Source organism: Oncorhynchus mykiss, chromosome 1, assembly GCF_013265735.2.
Source record: "Oncorhynchus mykiss isolate Arlee chromosome 1, USDA_OmykA_1.1, whole genome shotgun sequence".
Lineage (NCBI taxonomy): Eukaryota > Metazoa > Chordata > Actinopteri > Salmoniformes > Salmonidae > Oncorhynchus > Oncorhynchus mykiss.
Genome location: NC_048565.1, coordinates 31,663,800 through 31,683,129, shown reverse-complemented (window position 1 = coordinate 31,683,129; position 19,330 = coordinate 31,663,800). Strand labels below are relative to the sequence as shown.

General features: G+C 41.6%; 1 protein-coding gene and 1 non-coding gene across 3 annotated transcripts in view; both read right to left on the bottom strand.

The window, feature by feature from the left end:
* LOC110521218 (FERM domain-containing protein 5) overlaps positions 1-14,474 on the bottom strand; it is a 113,540-nt gene extending 99,066 nt beyond the window's left edge. For both annotated transcript variants that reach the window (XM_021598657.2, XM_021598665.2), the window contains exon 1: positions 14,107-14,474. In XM_021598657.2, coding sequence (XP_021454332.1) covers positions 14,107-14,208 — 102 coding nt within the window. In that variant the 5' untranslated portion in view covers positions 14,209-14,474. The remainder of the gene's footprint in view (positions 1-14,106) is intronic.
* A 1,080-nt stretch (positions 14,475-15,554) lies between these two features.
* Positions 15,555-15,626, bottom strand: trnah-gug. Its single transcript has one exon. It is a non-coding gene; the product is annotated as a tRNA-His (tRNA).
* Between the last annotated feature and the right edge of the window lie 3,704 nt (positions 15,627-19,330).

Below are 19,330 nucleotides of genomic sequence, written 5' to 3'. Positions count from 1 at the left end.
ACCATAAGTGAATTGATCGCCCCCCATCTATCTTCAGAGATAGCACTGTTAGGTGACCTAAACTGGGACATGCTTAATAGCACCCCGGCCATCCTACAATCTAAGATAGTTGCCCTTCATCTCACACAAATTATCAAGGAACCTACCAGGTACAACCCTAAATCCATAACCATGGGCACCCTCTTAGATATCATCCTGACCAACTTGCCCTCTAAATACACCTCTGCTGTTCTCAACCAGGATCTCAGTGATCACTGCCTTATTTCCTGCATGTGTAATGGGTCCGCGGTCAAACAACCACCCCTCATCACTGTCAAACGCTCCCTAAAACACTTCACCAAGCAGGTCTTTCTAATCGACCTGATCCCGGGCATCCTGCAAGGATATTGACCTCATCCCATCTCTACTGAGCATGCCTGGTTGCTCTTCAAATGTGCTTTCCTCACCATCTTAAATAAGCATGCCCCATTCAAAAAATGTAGAACTAAGAACAGATATAGCCCTTGGTTCACCCCAGACTTGACTGCCCTTGACCAGAAGCACAAAAAACATCCTGTGGCATTCTGCAATAGCATTGAATAGAACCCGCGATATGCGACTTTTCAGGGAAGTCAGGAACCAATATACTCAGTTAGGAAAGCTAAGGCTAGCTTTTCAAACAGAAATTTGGTTCCTGTAGCACTAATTACAAAAAGTATTGGGACACTGTAAAGTCCGTGGAGAATAAGAGCACCTCCAGCCAGCTGACCACTGCACTGAGGATAGGAAACACCATCACCACCGTAAATCTACGATAATCGATCATTTCAATAAGCATTTTTCTACGGCTGGCCATGCTTTCCATCTGGATACCCCTACCCCGGCCAACATCTCAGGACCCCCTGCAGCAACTTTCCCACGCCCCCCGCTTCTCCTTCACCCAAATTCAGACAGCTGATGTTCTGAAAGAGCTGCAAAATCTGGATCCCTATAAACCAGCTGGGCTAGACAATCTGGACCCTCTCTTTCTAAAATTATCCCCCGAAATTGTTGCAACCCCTATTACTAGCCTATTCAACCTCTCTTTCGTATCGTCTGAGATTGGAAAGCTGCCGTGGTCATCCCCTTCTTCTTAGGGGGAGATACTCTAGACCCAAACTGTTATAGACCTATATCCATCATGCCCTGCCTTTCTAAAACCCAAGTTAACAAACAGATCACCGACTATTTCTAATCCAACCGTACCTTCTCCGCTATGCAATCTGGTTTCCGAGCTGGTCATGGGTGCACCTCAGGCACACTCAAGGTCCTAAAAGATAACATAACCGCCATCGACAAAAGACAGTACTGTGCAGCCGTCTTCATCAACCTGGCCAAGGCTTTCGACTGTCAATCACCACATTCTTATCGGCAGACTCAATAGCCTTGGCTTCTCAAATGACTGCCTCGCCTGGTTCACCAACTACTTCTCAGATAGAGTTCAATGTGTCAAATCGGAGGGCCTGTTGTCTGGACCTCTGGCAGTCTCTATGGGGGTGCCACAGGGTTCAATTCTCGGGCCAACTCACTTCCTGTATATATCAATGATGTCGCTCTTGCTGCTGGTGATTCTCTGATCCACCTCTATGCAGATGACACCATTCTGTAAACATCTGGCCCTTCTTTGGACACAGTGCTAACATACCTCCAAATCAGCTTCAATGTCATACAACACTCCTTCCGTGGCCTCCAACTGCTTTTAAATGCTTGTAAAACTAAGTGCATGCTCTTCAACCGATTGCTGCCCGCACCCTCCCGTCCGACAAGCATCACTACTCTGGACGGTTCTGACCTAGAATATGTGGACAACTACAAATACCTAGGTGTCTGGTTAGACTGTAAACTCTCCTTCCAGACTCACATTAAGCATCTCCAATCCAAAATTAAATCTAGAATTGTCTTATTACGCAACAAAGCCTCCTTCACTCATGCTGCCAAACATACCCCCGTAAAACTGTATGCTCTCGTTGGCTGGTCCTCACTACATATTCGTCGCCAAACCCACTGGCTCCAGGTAATCTATAAGTCTTTGCTAGGTAAAGCCCCACCTTATCTCAGCTCACTGGTCACAATAGCAACACCCACCCATAGCATGCACTCCAACAGGTATATTTCACTGGTCATCCCCAAAGCCAACACTTCCTTTGGCCGCCTTTCCTTGCAGTTGTCTGCTGCCAATGACTGGAACGAATTGCAAAAATCACTGAAGCTTGAGTCTTATATCTCCCTCTCTAACTTTAAGCATCAGCTGTCAGAGCAGCTTACCGATCTCTGTACCTGTACACAGCCAATCAGTAAATAGCACACCCAACTACCTCATCCCCACATTATTACTTACCCTCTTGCTCTTTTGCACTCCAGTATCTCTACTTGCTCATCATCTATCACTCCAGTAATAGGTTTCTATTGGTTTCTTCCTAGGTTTTGGCCTTTCTAGGGAGTTTTTCCTAGCCACCGTGCTTCTACACCTGCATTGCTTGCTGTTTTGGGTTTCTGTACAGCACTTTGAGATATCAGCTGATGTACGAAGGGCTATATAAATAAATTTGATTTGATAATAATGCTTAATTGTAATTATTTTTGCCTCTATGGCCTATGTATTGCCTACCTCCCTACTCTTCTACATTTGCACACACTGTACAAAGATTTTTCAAAAGATATATATATTGTGTCATTAACTGTATGTTTGTTTATGTGTAACTCTGTGTTGTTTTTGTCGCACTGCTTTTCTTTATCTTGGCCAGGTCGCAGTTGTAAATGAGAATTTGTTCTCAACTGGCCTACCTGGTTAAATAAATGTGAAATTAAAATTAATGAATTAATATGGGAAGGTATGCAGCAGTATTGACAACCGTCTGATCATTCATCAAATCACAAATGAAATGTAAGAATAAAACACAAATTAACAATAAACAACACATTGGGATTCCTGGAAATGACATGTTTCTTCCTCTAATTAGAGAAAAAAAAATGACTCAAGCACTGAATTTATCACATATGCTTTCTTGACTAAACTGTGACTAAATTCTCTGTGAACGCTATCATCAAAATATAAGTATTCTGATATGACTTTAAAGTGTATTCTACTTTTATTCTAAATAAAGTCTGAGCTGTGGGAAATAAAGCTTCTTAAAAAGCCAAATAATGCTGGCCAGATATTATCATGAGTACCCCCCACACACATGCACACACACATTTAATAAATACATTTGCCTGCACACACTCCCTGGACTGTGTTGAATGTACTTGTCCTGTACATATTCAACACAATCTATTGCACATCTTAGCATTTACACCATTTACAGGCAAGAAGCTGCACCTTCTCAGGATAAAGCACACCATCACTATATTTTGAACAATAATTTCTCCTTCTCGCCTTAACTTTGTGGTTCTTTATGGGCTTAGCTGGTAAAAGGTCTGTAGATGCAGCGATGCAACAAGCACTCAAGGCTTTCCTGTCACCATGCAGCTTTACCCAGGGGCTTGGCAAAACGTTTAAAAGTATAGCAAACACATAATAAACAACATGAGCAAAGAAGTCCCATTCAGAATCTTAAATAATATGTTGGACAGGACCAGAATAATGTTTAAGTCTTGCTTAAGACCTGAAGACACTGCTTTGATTGCAGCTGAATAAAGTGCCTTAATTCTGTGCCCTTCTAAATTCTACCTCAACACTATTTATTTTATTGTATCTTTATTTAACTAGGCAAGTCAGTTAAGAACAAATTCTTATTTTCAATGAAGGCCAAGGAACAGTGGGTTAACTGTCTTGTTCAGGGGCAGAACGACACATTTTTACCTTGTCAGCTCAGGGATTCAATCTTGCAACCTGCCCCTAGTCCAACGCTCTAACCACTAGGAGACCTACCACCCCGCTAAGACTAGCTCCATCTGGACAACTATTCTGCAAACAACTTTTGAGAGACACTACTCAACTTGGAGCCTACTTTCATCTCCCCTCTTTCACAGAGGGCAAGTAACCCCCACTCCCAGTTAGTCAGCTCAAAGTGTAAAATGAAACACAGCACCCTTTCAACTGTAAATTCAACAAACGAGGTTGTTGAACAAACAGCACACTCCCTGAATAGAGAAGCACTCTGGAAAAACACTGTTAACGAAAGGAAAAGGGGATACCTAGTCAGTTGTACAACTGAATGCATTCAACTGAAATGCTTTTAAACCCCAACCCCTCTGAGTGTGTGTATGTGTGCATTTATGTAATTACTGTGACTTTCCGTGTATACACTTTAAACATTCAGCTCTCTACCTTACCATTTTGAATTCTCTCTTGTGCAAAATCACTGCAGCCTGGCTGCTGTGGCCTGTGTGGTATTCCACTGTGACCTAGAGATGTGAGGAGCCTCTAAATTCCCAACCATCACCGGTGCTGCAATTCTGCATTAGAGAGCGGAAGAGGCCTGGGGCAAGCGGGATGGCAGCGACTTCCATCAAACTACAGGGGTGTATAATGTTGAGCACTCACTTTCTTATCGCACAAATATAGAGGAAAGATCCAGAATTCATTGAAGTACAACTTTAAAGTCATGCATTATAGCTGTTAAAAATATGAAGATAGATACAGTGCTTTCCCATCTATGTTTTAAAGGGATACTTCAGGATTTTGGCAAGGAAGCCCTTTATCTACTTTCCCAGAGTCAGATGAACTCATGGATACCATTTTTATGTCTCTGTGTCCAGTATGATGGAAGTTAGAGGTAGTTTCACAAGCCAATGCTAACTGGTGTTAGTGCAATGATTGGAAGTCTATGGGTATCTGCTAGCATAAGGACTTTCTCCTCCCTGGTTCTGGCATTATAATTTCTGAAGCTGATGTTATTGATGATGACATTCAGAACACAGGAATAGCTACCAGAACTCAAGGCCGTAATGGCCCACCTGTGCTGTGTGGATGTCAGAGGAAGGAGGCCAGCCTGCACCAGAGGTAACCCTGAATATGGAGCGATTAAACAGTTTAGGGAAGAGATCAGAGTGTAATGAAAACAGGTCCACAGGGGATTGAATCGCAGCACATAGTGGGAACAGGATATGAGCAAAAGTAAGTAAGTAAGCGAGCGAGAGAAAGGACCTCAACATGACAGCATGACACATGCCCAGGCCCTGAGCAGAGCAACAGGCCCAACCCCCACTATTACACCCACCCAAGCCCCATCCTGCGACCTAAGATGTATCAGATGCTCAAAATGCTCTGCTCACACCTACTGTGATGGTCCAGGCCTAAACCACACAAAAACACTAGACACCATTGAACACAAATCTCATCCTGGAATATACAAGGTTTCAGGTTCAATTCAATTTAGTCCTTTGGCCTAAAGAGTAGGAAGCCAGACTTCATCAAAGAAATTGGAAATACAGACATTGTCATCCTACAAGAAACGTGGTATAAAGGAGACGGACCCACTGGTAGTCCCATCCACCAAACTACCAGCTGTGAAACAGGGAAGAGACTAATTTGGTATAGAGCTAATTTGGAATAGAGCAGACCTAACCCACTCTATTAAATTAGTCAAAACAGGAACATTTTACATCTGGCTAGAAATTAGTAAGGAAATTATCTAAACAGAGAAAGATGCCCTCCATGTGTGCTACCTATACCTACAGCTTCTCCGTCTTAGAGGGGGAGATCAACCATTTCCAGGCCCAGGAACATGTACTAGTCTGTGGTGAGCCTCTTGGGGCTAGGGGGCAGAATTTTCACTTTTGGATAAATAGCATGCCCAATTTCAACTTCCTGATACTCATGCCAAGAATATAAGATATGCATCATATTTGGATAGAAAACACTCTGAAGTTTCTAAAATGGTTTGAATCATGTCTGTGAGTATAACAGAACTTATGTAGCAGGCAAAACCCAGAGAACTAACTGTTCAGAATTGTTCTTTTTTTTGCCTCTCTCTGTTCCCTGAGTTGTCATTGCCAAGGGATATTTCTTAGGAACCTGATTTTAGTTCCTTTCCGCTTCCACTGGATGTCACCAGTCTTTGGAATTTGGCTGAGGTTATTCCTTTGTGCAATGAAGAAGTAGGCCAAGTAGGATTTTTTCAAATCTGACATGTTGGCTGGATTCACAAGTGTAGCTTCAATTGAGTATCTTACATGGTGATTTAATGAAAGTTTTAATTTTATAGTATTTTATTTGAATCTAGCGCTCTGCATTTTCCCTGGCAATTGGCCAGTTGGAACATTTGCGTCCCGCCTATCCCAAAGATGCCAGAACTGGACAAGAACCTGACACCCTCAGCACACAGGTGGACAAACACCTACCTGGAGGTAACAGCATTCCCTCCCCCATATGCCCCCGTAGACACAACTACTATGACTTAACCAACAAAAACGGGTACAACTCCTGCAGCTCTGTCAGACGCTGGGTATGTACATAGTCAATGGTAGGCTTCGAGGGGACTCCTACGGTAGGTACACCTATAGCTCATCTCTTGGCAGTAGTACTGTAGACTGTAGACTACTTTATCACTGACCTCAACCCAGAGTCTCTTAGAGTGTTCACAGTCAGTCCACTGACACCCCTATCAGATCACAGCAAAACCCCACTCTACTTGAACAGACCTATGCTCAATCACGAGGCATTAAAGCCAAAGGAACTTAATAATATAATGATATGCTATAGACGGAAGGAAAGTCATGTGAAAATCTACCAAAAAACAATTTGGCAACAACAAATGTAAGCATTAATAGACTAAATGTTTCACTGTAATTGTGAAGGTGAAAACATGGCAGTAGAAAACCTAATCAGTATACATGACCTCTCAGCTTCCCATTCAAATCTAAAAATTTAAAGCAGACAAAGATAAGAAAATGAACAACAACGACAAATAGTTTGATGAAGAATGCAAAAACGTAATTAAGAAATTGAGAAACCTATCCAACCAAAAACATAGAGACCCAGAAATCCTGAGCCTACACCTTCACTATGGTGAATCACTAAAACAATACAGAAATACACTACGGAAAAAGAAGGAACAGCACGTCAGAAATCAGCTCAATGTAATTGAATAATCCATAGAATCTAACCACTTCTGGTGTCACGGATCCCCCTGGTACTGCTGCTCATTTCGTTCACCAGTTCCGGAGGTCTACATCACCGACCTTCTAGGCATCACAGAACTGGATTCATTGCAGAAGGAATCCCTTGTATCTCGCTGGCGCGCACCTCAAAACGCAGGATGGTTGCCAGCACGCTGTCCATTGCGCTGCCGAGTCTGGAAAGACAGTCATCGTGATGCTGGACTGTCCCTACGATGGTTGATAGCTCGGTCTTTCCTGCTGTCTCCATTTATGAGGTCGGTTATTCTGTCATGATGTCTAATGATTGGAGACAGGTGGCAGGAATACGTAATAAGGGGTTTTATTGACTCCACCCAAACAAAAGAGCGAGGTGTAAACCTCTAAATAATACACAGGATGAGACCCGTAAAACAAGCTCACAATAACACGTAGCATGGAAGCCGATACAACAGCACAGGTACTCATAGGACCAACAGACATGGTAACAATAACCGACAAGGACACTGGGGAACAGAGGGCACATATATAACATAGTAATCAGGGGGAATGGGAACCAGGTGTCCGGGGTTGGTGGTAATGAATCTAGTTCATTGACGCCTAGAAGGCCGGTGATGTAGACCTCCGGAGCTGGTGCACGGAATGAGCAGCAGAACTGGGGGGATCCGTGGCATCTGGAAAAATTGGAAAACTCTAAACAAACAACAACATGAAGTGTTATCTATCCAAAACAGAGATGTATGGATAAACCACTTCTCCAATCTTTTTGGCTCTATAACAAAGAACAAAGAACAAAAACAAAAACATGTTTAAATACATCCTCGTCATTCACATAAAGAATAGATGGCGATATACGGGGCATCGTGATGCTGGACTGTCCCTACGATGGTGCCTTGTGAGAATTCACCGGCAAGTGGATAACACGCCTCGACCATCCGTTTTATTGGCCAACGTGCAGCCCAGTAATGGAAACAGTCCAGTGCATCACTATACTAGGTGGTGTCAGAAGAAGCCCCAAATAATTGTCAAAGACTCCAGTCACCCAAATCATAGACTGTTCTCTCTGCTACCGCACGGCAAGCGGAACCGGAGCGTTGTCTAGGTCCAAAAGGCTCCTTAACAGCATCTACCAGCAAGCCATCAGACTGCTGAACAATTAATCAAATGGCCACTCAGACTATTTGCATTGATCCCCCCACAGCTACTCACTGTTTATTATCTATGCAGTCACTTTACCCCTACCTACATGTACAAATTACCTTAATCATGGAAAGAGCGGGTGTTCCTAATGTTTTGTACACTCAGTGTATATCTCCACCAGTGACACCTCCGTGCACCAAAAATTGAAATATTTTCTACAAAATAACAGAAACCAGGACTGTAGCTTTTACATTTCATTACATCATAGAGGTATCCCTATATCTTCAATGTCTCAATGTGTTAAAAAAAAAAGTAGTAGGAGACCTCTAGGGATTTCCTCAGTCCAGGAGACAGCTCTCCCCAATAGCTTCTGAGGAATGATGGTCAAACAGATGAACACACACACACACACACACACACACACACACACACACACACACACACACACACACACACACACACACACACACATACTGTAATGGATTCTGATCGACCATCTCCCCTGCCTTTATTTCAGGCTGAAGATAAAACAGAGGAAACATCAAAGCAAGACTAGCAGCATGGAAACAAAAGAAAAAGAACCAGCCCCTTACTCCTGTCTTCCCTTCAAGGAAATCCATTCAACCTTACTTTGTTCAAAACATGACATTGTATTTGTATTATTAGGTCTACACTACAGTGAACTATACTGTATAAAGCTCATAACAGTTGCAGTAAACAAATGTATATTGAATAACAATAAAATGACATTTGAGGAATAGGCCATAATGTAAGGCAGGGTGTCAATTGGGTAGCTCAACACCAACAATTTAAAATAGGCTACTAAAATCATTCCGATCCCGATTAAAAGGGAAATGCATTTTAGCAGTATGAATGGCTGACTTAGGGCCATGCGGACACCTGGGAGCGGGAGGGAAGGCTGTTTGTATGGCTGGTTTTATGGAGAGCTCATCGACTTTTTCTCAAAATAGTGCAGAGGTAAAGATGGCTGGCTGTAGTAGATGGCTTTGGTAACTGCTTTTTGACTTGATGTGAAACTAAACTAGACTTTTAATCTCAGTACTGAGCTAGTACGTACCATCTAATTATTGTATGATGTGTTTGTAGAATGTTAAGTCCCCTATTGACTGAGGGTCATTTCCATGTAACAGGACCCATGAGGACCAACGTGAAGTTCCTAGGAGCATGTCAAATCTGGTGTCAAATGAAAACTAAGTGTCTATATTTTTGAGAAATTAAGGTATTAGAAATACATCAAAACACAATAATTTATAAGTAAAGACCCCCGCCAACTAATATCAACACTTATATTTAGTTTTGGAGAAATTATTTGCCTTGTGTAAGTTTAAGAAATATTGCCCTGTGCCTTGAAATTCCATTTCCAAAAACCCACATATCTTTAAGATATTTTCTCATTTCTCTCCCTCAAGAGGAGGGAGCGTTGAGGAAGCTACTCTGAAAATACAGAATAGTTTATCAATTTACCAATCTACCAATTACTTCACACTAGAAGAAGTTAAGCTATACTAAAGGTACCCTTGAGAAACATATAGTTACTTAACTAAAGTTACTTTGAAAAAGTAATTTACTACTTCGTAAAAAAATATAATATATAAATCTGAAATGTCATAGACTACAAATTGCAAGAACAGATCACTTCGTTAACAGAATGTGTCATTTAGCATATAAAACACAAAAACTGTTTCAAGTAAGAATTAGGCAGGTCTGATGCTGAAAAAGAAAGGAAATTATTGTCTACTTCACCCATATTTAATTTTTGCAAAAAAACAACATTTAGTTCAACTACCACTAAGATACTGTAAAATGTTGGTAAATTACTAGTTGAACTACATGTAGTTCACACCTGCTCAACACTGGGAGGGAGGAAATTAAAGAAAACACAGAATGAACCAGTTAAGGTAGACCTACAATTAGTTACAGTGTTTTTACTGATATCTATTTGGTTATGAACTACTAAGTGACTAAACCTCGAAATTCTGTTCCCAAATTGGTAACGTAGCTTCCGAAAAATCAGTGACGGAATTACTGCAATTTGATTGGCTACAATGGAAAATCATAGTCACAAACCATAGTTGGTTCACCTGCTACAGTTCTCCCTGACACTGGCATACTGTTACATTCAACTCATAACTGTTTTCTTTCTCTTTCTGTTGTATGGTGGTCAAAGCAAGTGTGAAAACAGTCTGGACAACCCTTCCCTCTCTCTCTTCCTCTATCCCCAGTTAATGTCACCTCTCCCTCTCTCTTACTGACACCTACTCATAAGCCCCCTCTCTTTTCATTTACAGTAACCAGCATCCTTACCCATTGAGTACAGACTGACACCGGACGTCCATGGATGTTGAAAAGTAGTCCTCAGATGTCATTTTTGGTTTTTGGTATGGTCCCGGCCTTGATCTGGCCCAAACATAGAGGTCCATGATTGGTTCAGATTTGGTCCGGAAATCTGAACCAAATCATAGACGTCTATGGTTGTCACAAGTGTGGAGAGTTCAGTACAGTACAGTAAAGTAGAGTACAGTAAAGTAAAAAAGTGTTAAGCAGAGTAAAGTTCAGTACCATATTGTACTGTACAATAGAGTAGAATAGAGTACAGTTCAGTAGAGCACACTAGAATTGAGTACACTATAATGTACTGTACTGAACTATACTGTACTCTACCGTACTGAACTATACTCTACTGAACTATACTTGACTGTTCTGTGTTGTGTTGTGCTGTACTGTAAAGTATTCCACTGTACTCTACTATGATGTACCTTGATGTTAAAACTTGTGAAACATAGACATCTATGATTGGTTCAGATTTGGTCCAGGATGGACCAACCAAATTTGGTCTTGTTTGGGTGTGGAGTTCATTAAAATAATAGCCAGTGTGTAGAATAATACTGAGATATGCAAAGGAGGAAATTGCATATTTATACCGTTGTGTACCTATTTAGGACACATCACCATGAAGTGAATGACACACATATCCATAAATATGCATTTCTATGTAGTACAGATCAGGGAGTCATGATGAAATTCCATAAACGTAATTCTGTTACTGGGTGTGAATCCACTTCACTTAATGTAGTTCAAATACCAAAATAAATGTTTTCAAAGTCAAGGTCTCATGTCATAGCTAGTCTCGTGTTGCCATACCTTTAAAAGCCTGGTTCTTGACGAGACTATGTCATATACAGTTGAAGTCGGAAGTTTACATACACCTTAGCCAAATACATTTCAACTCAGTTTACCACAATTCCTGACATTTAATCCTAGTCAAATTTCCCTGTCTTAGGTCAGTTGGGATCACCACTTTATTTTAAGAATGTGAAATGTCAGAAGAATAGTAGAGAGAATGATTTATTTCAGCTTTTATTTCCTTCATCACATTTCCAGTGGGTCAGACGTTTACACACACTCAATTAGTATTTAGTAGCATTGTCTTTAAATTGTTTAACTTGGGTCAAACGTTCCGGGTAGCCTTCCACAAGCTTCCCACAATAAGTTGGGTGAATTTTGGCACATTCCTCCTGACAAAGCTGGTGTAACTGAGTCAGGTTTGTAGGCCTCCTTGCTCGCACGCGCTTTTTCAGTTCTGCCTACAAATTTTCTATAGGGTTGAGGTCAGAGCTTTGTGATGGCCACTCCAATACCTTGACTTTATTGTCCTTTAGCCATTTTGCCACAACTTTGGAAGTATGCTTGGGGTCATTGTCCATTTGGAAGACCCATTTGCAACCAAGCTTTAACTTCCTGACTGATGTATTGAGATGTTGCTTCAATATATCCACATCATTTTCCTACCTCATGATGCCATCTAGTTTGTGAAGTGCACCAGTCCCTCCTGCAGCAAAGCACCTCCACAACATGATGCTGCCACCCCTGCACTTCACAGTTGGGATGGTGTTCTTCGGCTTGCAAGCATCCCCCATTTTCCTCCAAACATAACGATGGTCATTATGGCCAAACAGTTCTATCTTTGTTTCATCAGACCAGAGGACATTTCTCCAAAAAGTACGGAGCAGTGGCTTATTCCTTGCTGAGCGGCCTTTCAGGTTATGTCGATACAGGACTCATTTTATTGTTTCCTCTAGCATCTTGACAAGGTCCTTTGCTGTTGTTCTGGGATTGATTTGCACTTTTTCGCACCAAAGTACTGTCACGCCCTGTCCATAGAGAGGCTTTTTAATCTCTATTTTGGTTAGGCCATAGTGTGACTAGGGTGGGTGTTCTATGTTCTTTTTTCTATGTTTTGGTATTTCTTTGTTTTTGGCCGGGTATGGTTCTCAATCAGGGACAGCTGTCTGTCGTGGTCTCAGATTGAGAACCATACTTAGGTAGCTCTTGCCCACATGGGTTTTGTGGGTAGTTGCTTTCTGTTTAGTGTGTTTTGCACCTGACGGAGCAGTTTCGGTTGTTGTTTTGTATTTAGTGTTCAGTTCTATTTAATAAATATGAACATGTACCACGCTGCTCCTTGGTCCTCACCTTCTTCCATCAACGGCCGTTACAAGTACGTTCATCTCTAGGAAACAGCACGTGTCTCCTTCCTGAATGGTATGACGGCTGCTTGGTCTTTTTTTCCTGAGGTCTTGGCTGATTTCTTTTGATTTTCCCATGATGTCTAGTAAAGAGGCACTGAGTTTGAAGGTAGGCCTTGAAATACATCCACAGGTACACCTCCAATTGACTCAAATGGTGTCAATTAGCCTATCAGAAGCTTCTAAAGCCATGACATCATTTTCTGGAATTTTCCAAGCTGTTTAAATGCAGTCAACTTAGTGTATGTAAACTTCTGACCCACTAGAATTGTGATACAGTGAAATAATCTGTCTGTAAACAATTGTTGGAAAAATTACTTGTGTCATACACAAAGTAAATGTCCTAACCGACTTGCCAAAACTATAGTTTGTTGACAATACATTTGTGGAGTGGTTGAAACACTTATGTTGGAGACATTAATACTAGTTTATGTAAACCTCCGAATTCAACTGTATGACACCCCATTCTTTCTGCAGACATCTTTTGAATCTTAATTCTGAGAATTTTTTTGGAAAACATGGTCACATAAAAAACGGGAGTTAACAAAATAATTCTGTTACCAGAATTGGCCTGTTCACAGTTCTCCCAGTGAATGTTTTTTTTTTTTTTTTAATGTTCACTACAAATTGTTAAAAGTAGTCCTTGTGCATAGAGTTTAATTGTTTGTTATCCTTTCAAATCAATGGTTTTTGTTTGGCATATCGTGGAATTGCCCTGAGGTAAATTATTCTCACAATAACATAGACCTCTATTGTAAGTATTGATTTTGTTGACAAATTCATATAACTTGATAGTGATGGGATTATCACCTCTGCATTAATTTGAATTGTTACAGCTAGATTGTAACTCTGTTAAATCTAGATTGTAACAGTTACAGCTTCATTGTAACTCTCACTGTCGGATTAATTACTCAATAAAAACGATGAGTATAGACATTGGAAATACAATGCCGCTCAAAGCCTATAAAATCAAATGTTCGAGAGGTTGTTGATCACTTTTCAAACTTCCAGCGCTCATTTGGAATAATAACAATACCAGTAGGCTATTTGTCTGTGATAAACCATTTCATTTTTTGCCATGTTTTGATCAGTCACGAAAACACCGATAAGGTCCTGAGAGCATCCAGTCTATTCGTCGGACGACGAAACTATCGATATTTGCATCAAGTCAAATGGCATATGGTAATAAAATGTGTCAGAAAACAAATGTTTCACACAATAGATTCAGACGGTGACTATCGCGGGACCTGCGGGATGCAGGCACTTGTGCGCTTTTCTTCACATGAGACAATTTCACCACTTGATATTCTTTGCTGATGGCATATAAACAATTATTGTCTGAATATAGTAAGTGACTGACCTGAATTGTGCAGGTATATTCCGTATCATCCAGGAGTCTGACGGTGCAGTCGTATTCTCTATCCAGATTCCGGATACTGCCACTCATTATTCGGCTCAACATATTTTCACAGAATTGCTGGTCTGCGTCTAGGACCAGAGCAATAATCTGAACACAGCATAGAAGTAGGCTAATGTCACATTGAATGACTACATTTTCCGATCAACCAGACGAGCAGCAGCTGAAGATCGTAATGCCAAGACACAGAGCATTGTCTATCCCATGAAGTGAACACAACACAGACACGAGCCACAGTGCGGAATCATTGAAAGGATGCCCGCATCCAGATCCAGGAGCAATTCACCCTTGTGTACCCGTAATCGAAAGATGGGTGACCATTCACCACTCACTGCTTGCAATTTGAGCTAGAGGGCGGATCCCTTAGAGTAGACTGACGTCAATGAGAACCAACGGGGAGAGATTTCTACAAAATGGGAAATATAGCCCTTAGTGTAAACGGAATATTTTTTTTCATCCTTTCATTTTCTCAAACCACCAATTGGCACTAGACGGTAAATATTTGGGATTTTCAGTCTTCTATAAAACCCATGTTTATAAATGTTTACGACAGACAAGGCCTCTTCAATGCGTGAAGAGCAAATGGATGAGGGATTGTCTGAAGTTTCAGTCCCTATCTGACAAAATGTTAACTTTTGTTTTAAATGCATGACGAAAAAGTCGTCAAGAGGGCATCATGCTATTCAATGGCCTATAGGCATGATTCATCTATAGCCTATAGGCCACAGTCATAGATCACAATAAAGCTGTTGAGTAGACTTGATAGACAATGGTTGTCGGCAACAATAATGGTGTACTGCACATTCACAATGGCAATATTTTCTTTCCCAATTGCAGTGACGAGTTAACCTATAGTCAGAGCAGTCATGAAACCTTCATATAGGCGACGGTATGTGCATGAAACTATATTAAACAATAACAAAATTGTGGGGGATAACAATAGTAAAAAACAAGACAATAAACGGGGCTGCAGGGGGCTCTTCTCATAATTAGGCCCAATAGGTTAGCCGGACTAAATCGTATACAATTTGCGGGCAGGTATGAAGACAGGTTTTTATGTAGCCTACCATTCCGAATATGATAGCTTCATTCAATATTACTTGAATGACATACATTTAAAAATATGGCTTTTCACACAGTCACAGGACAACAGCACAGCAACACAATATATCGACGAGACGCTTTCACCCCCTAGTGGACATATAACACAATTCTTATATGAATAACACACTCCAGCCGATTTGGTAGCTTCGCTGTGTTCGGAGTATTGGTTCGACAACGCAATGACTGAACAAGGATAAAGTATCATATAAATTGGAGCTTCATAAATATATCAAATAATAAGAATAAGGACAAAAATACACCCTTATGCCGTGACATTGTGTTTGCAATGCCGTGACCCGGATTCGAACCGGGGTTGCTGCGGCCACAACGCAGAGTACTAACCACTATACGATCACGGCGAGCTACCAGGGCTTGTACTAGTGATGAGATATTGGGCTTATAACCTAGCCAGCGGTGACGCATTCAACTGCAGAAAGCTTTTTCAATTGATAAATATGTGGCTAGATAACGTATTCTTGATCAGGTTGAACCTTTCTGTATTTTATATTAATTACAAATTTCGAAAGGTATGTTTAGTAAACTATTCAGATATACTGAATCTGAAGTAGCTTAGAACTAGCCTAGCTACGGTTGGATGCTGACGCCTGTCCTTAAACAGTAGCTTGGTAGCTATCTTTATTTTTGCATGGGAAATTTCAATTAGAATTGGAAATGTTCAATGTAATTAGCTAGCTAATATCCTCTGGTTCTTCATCTGCTCTTCATGCTTGCTTATGTTTATGTTAGCCTTATTTGTATTCTGATGTGATGTTTTTTGGAATTGTAGACTTCTTAAAATGTTAAATAGGCTATACAGTGGCTTGCGAAAGTATTCATCCCATGGCATGGGGGGGGGGGTTGTATCATTTGATTTACACAACATGCCGACCACTTTGAAGATTCAAATATTTTTTATTATGAAACAAACAAGAAATAAAACAATCAAACTGAAAGCGTGCATAACTATTCACCCCCCTAAGTCAATACTTTGTAGAGCCACCTTTTGCAGATATTACAGCTGCAAGTCTCTTGGGATATGTCTCTATAAGCTTGGCACATCTAGCCACTGGGATTTCTGCCTATTCTTCAAGGCAAAAGTTCCTTCAAGTTGTGTAATACTTAATCGTGTAATACTTAATTACAGAGAATCTTTGATAAAAACTATCAGACTTCAGTTAATGATATTAAAGACACGACAACTAGCTTCCGTCCAAAAATCAATTCTGGAGGAGTTACTGGCTAGATACAGTATGTGCACCAGCACCAGGTCATTGCTCTCTATTTCTCAATTTTTCAATTCAATTCAAGGGCTTTATTGGCATGGGAAACATATGTTAACATTGCCAAAGCAAGTAAAATGGATAATAAACAAAAGTCAAATAAACATGAACAGTAGACATTACACTCAGAAGTTCCAAAAGAATAAAGACATTTCAAGTGCCATATTATGTCTATATACAGTGTTGTAGCGATGTGCAAATAGTTAAAGTACAAAATGGAAAATAAATAAACATAAATATGGGTTGTATTTACAATGGTGTTTGTTCTTCACTGGTTGCCCTTTTCTTGTGGCAACCGGTCACAAATCTTGCTGACGTGATGGCACACTGTGGTATTTCACCCAGTAGATATGTGAGTTGATCAAAATTGGGTTTGTTTTCAAATTTTTGGTTCTGTTTAATCTGAGGGAAATATGTGTTAGGATGTGCAGCTCAGTTTCCATCTCATTCTGCCTACGGCGCCCATTCTCAATAGCAAGGCTATGCTCACTGAGTCTGTACATAGTCAAAGTTTTCCTTAAGTTTGGGTCAGTCACAGCAGTCAGGTATTCTGCCACTGTGTGCTCTCTGTTTAGGACCAAATAGCATTTTTTCTCTCTCTCTCTCGCCACCAAAACTCTGTGCCTGTGCCTTCTTTTCGAAGATGCTCAGCCCGGCGGAGCGAAACTATAACGTGGGGGACCGGGAGTTGTTGGCTGTCGTCAAGGCTTTGAAGGCGTGGAGACATTGGCTTGAGGGGGCTAAACACCCTTTTCTCATCTGGACCACCGCAATCTGGACTACATCCGGGCGGCGAGGAGACTGAACCCTCGCCAGGCAAGGTGGGCCATGTTCTTTATCCGTTTTGTTTTCACCCTGTCCTAGAGACCAGGTTCCCAGAACGCGAAGGCAGATGCACTGTCTCGGATGTATGACACAGAGGAGCGGTCCATGGATCCCACTCCCATACTCCCGGCCTCTTGCCTGGTGGCACCAGTAGTGTGGGAGCTGGACGAGGACATCGAGCGGGCATTACGTACAGAGCCCACTCCCCCCCAGTGTCCAGCGTCTGTACGTTCCGTTTGCTTTCTGCGACCGTTTGATCTATTGGGCCCACACGTCACCCTCCTCTGGTTATTCGGGCATCGGTCGGACAGTGCGCTGTCTTAGTGGAAAGTACTGGTGGTCCACCTTGGCTAAGGACATGAGGGTTTATGTTTCCTCCTGCTTGGTGTGCGCCTGCCCAGGGGGAAGTTACAACCCCTCCCCGTTCCACAACGGCCGTGGTCGCACCTGTCGGTGGACTTCCTGATGGATCTACCTCCCTCACAGGGTAACACCATGATCCTGGTCGTTGTGGATCGGTTTTCTAAGTCCTGTCGTCTCCTCCCTTTGCCCGGTCTCCCTACGGCCCTACAGACTGCGGAGGCCCTGTTCACACACGTCTTCTGGCACTACGGGGTGCCTGAGGACATAGTATCTGATCAAGGTCCCCAGTTCACGTCAAGGGTCTGGAGGGCGTTCATGGAACATCTGGGGGCCGTTTATTTCGTGGTACCGTTTTTTTCCAGCACCATAGTATTTTGTTTATACTGGTGTTTTCTTGAATTAAATACCTTGTACACGCATCTCAGCTCTCCTGAGCCTGGCTCCTTTCACCAGTTACCCACACCTACACACCTACTCATTCAAGGGTTTTTCTTTATTGGTACTATTTTCTACATTATAGAATAATAGTGAAGACATCAAAACGATGAAATTACACACATGGAATAATCAATACCAAAAAAAGTGTGAAACAAATCAAAATAGATTTTATATTTTATGTTCTTCAAAGTAGCCACGCTTTGCCTAAATGACAGCTTTGCACACTCTTGGCATTCTCTCAACCACCTTCACCTGGAATGCTTTTCCAACAGTCTTGAAGGAGTTCCCACATATGCTGAGCACTTGTTGGATGCTTTTCCTTCACTTTGCAGTTCAACTCTTCCCAAAACATCTCAATTGGGTTGAGATCGGGTGATTGCGGAGGCCAGGTCATCTGATGCAGCACTCCATCCCTTTCCTTCTTGGTCAAATAACCCTTACAAAGCCTGGAGGTCTGTTGGGTCATTGTCCTTTTGAAAAACAAATGATAGTCCCACTAAGCACAAACCAGATGGGATGGCGTATCGCTGCAGAATGCCTTGGTAGCCTTGCTGGTTAAGTGTGCCTTGAATTCTAAATAAATCATAGAAAGTGTCACCAGCAAAGCACCCCCACATCATCACACCTCCTCCTTGATAGTTATTGGTGGGAACCACACATGTAGAGATCATCCGTTCACCTACTCTGCGTCTCACAAAAATCTCCAATTTGGACTCAACAGACCAAAGGACAGATTTCCACCGGTCTAATGTTCATTGCTCGTGTTTCTTGGCCCAAGCAAGTATCTTCTTCTTATTGCTGTCCTTTAGTAGTGGTTTCTTTGCAGCAATTTGACCATGAAGGCCTGATGCCCCTGAACAGGCAGTTAACCCACTGTTCCTAGGCCGTCATTGAAAATAAGAATTTGTTTTGCCTAGTTAAAAAAAAAGGTTAAAAAATAAATAAATTCACAGTCTCCTCTGGAAAGTTGATGTTGAGATGTGTCTGTTACTTGAACTCTGTGAAGCATTTATTTGGGCTGCAATTTCTGAGGCTGGTAACTTTAATGAGCTTATTCTCTGCAGCAGAGGTAACTCTGGGTCTTCTTTTCATGTAGCGGTCCACATGAAAGGCAGTTTCATCATAGCGCTTGTTGGTTATTGCGACTGCACTTGAAG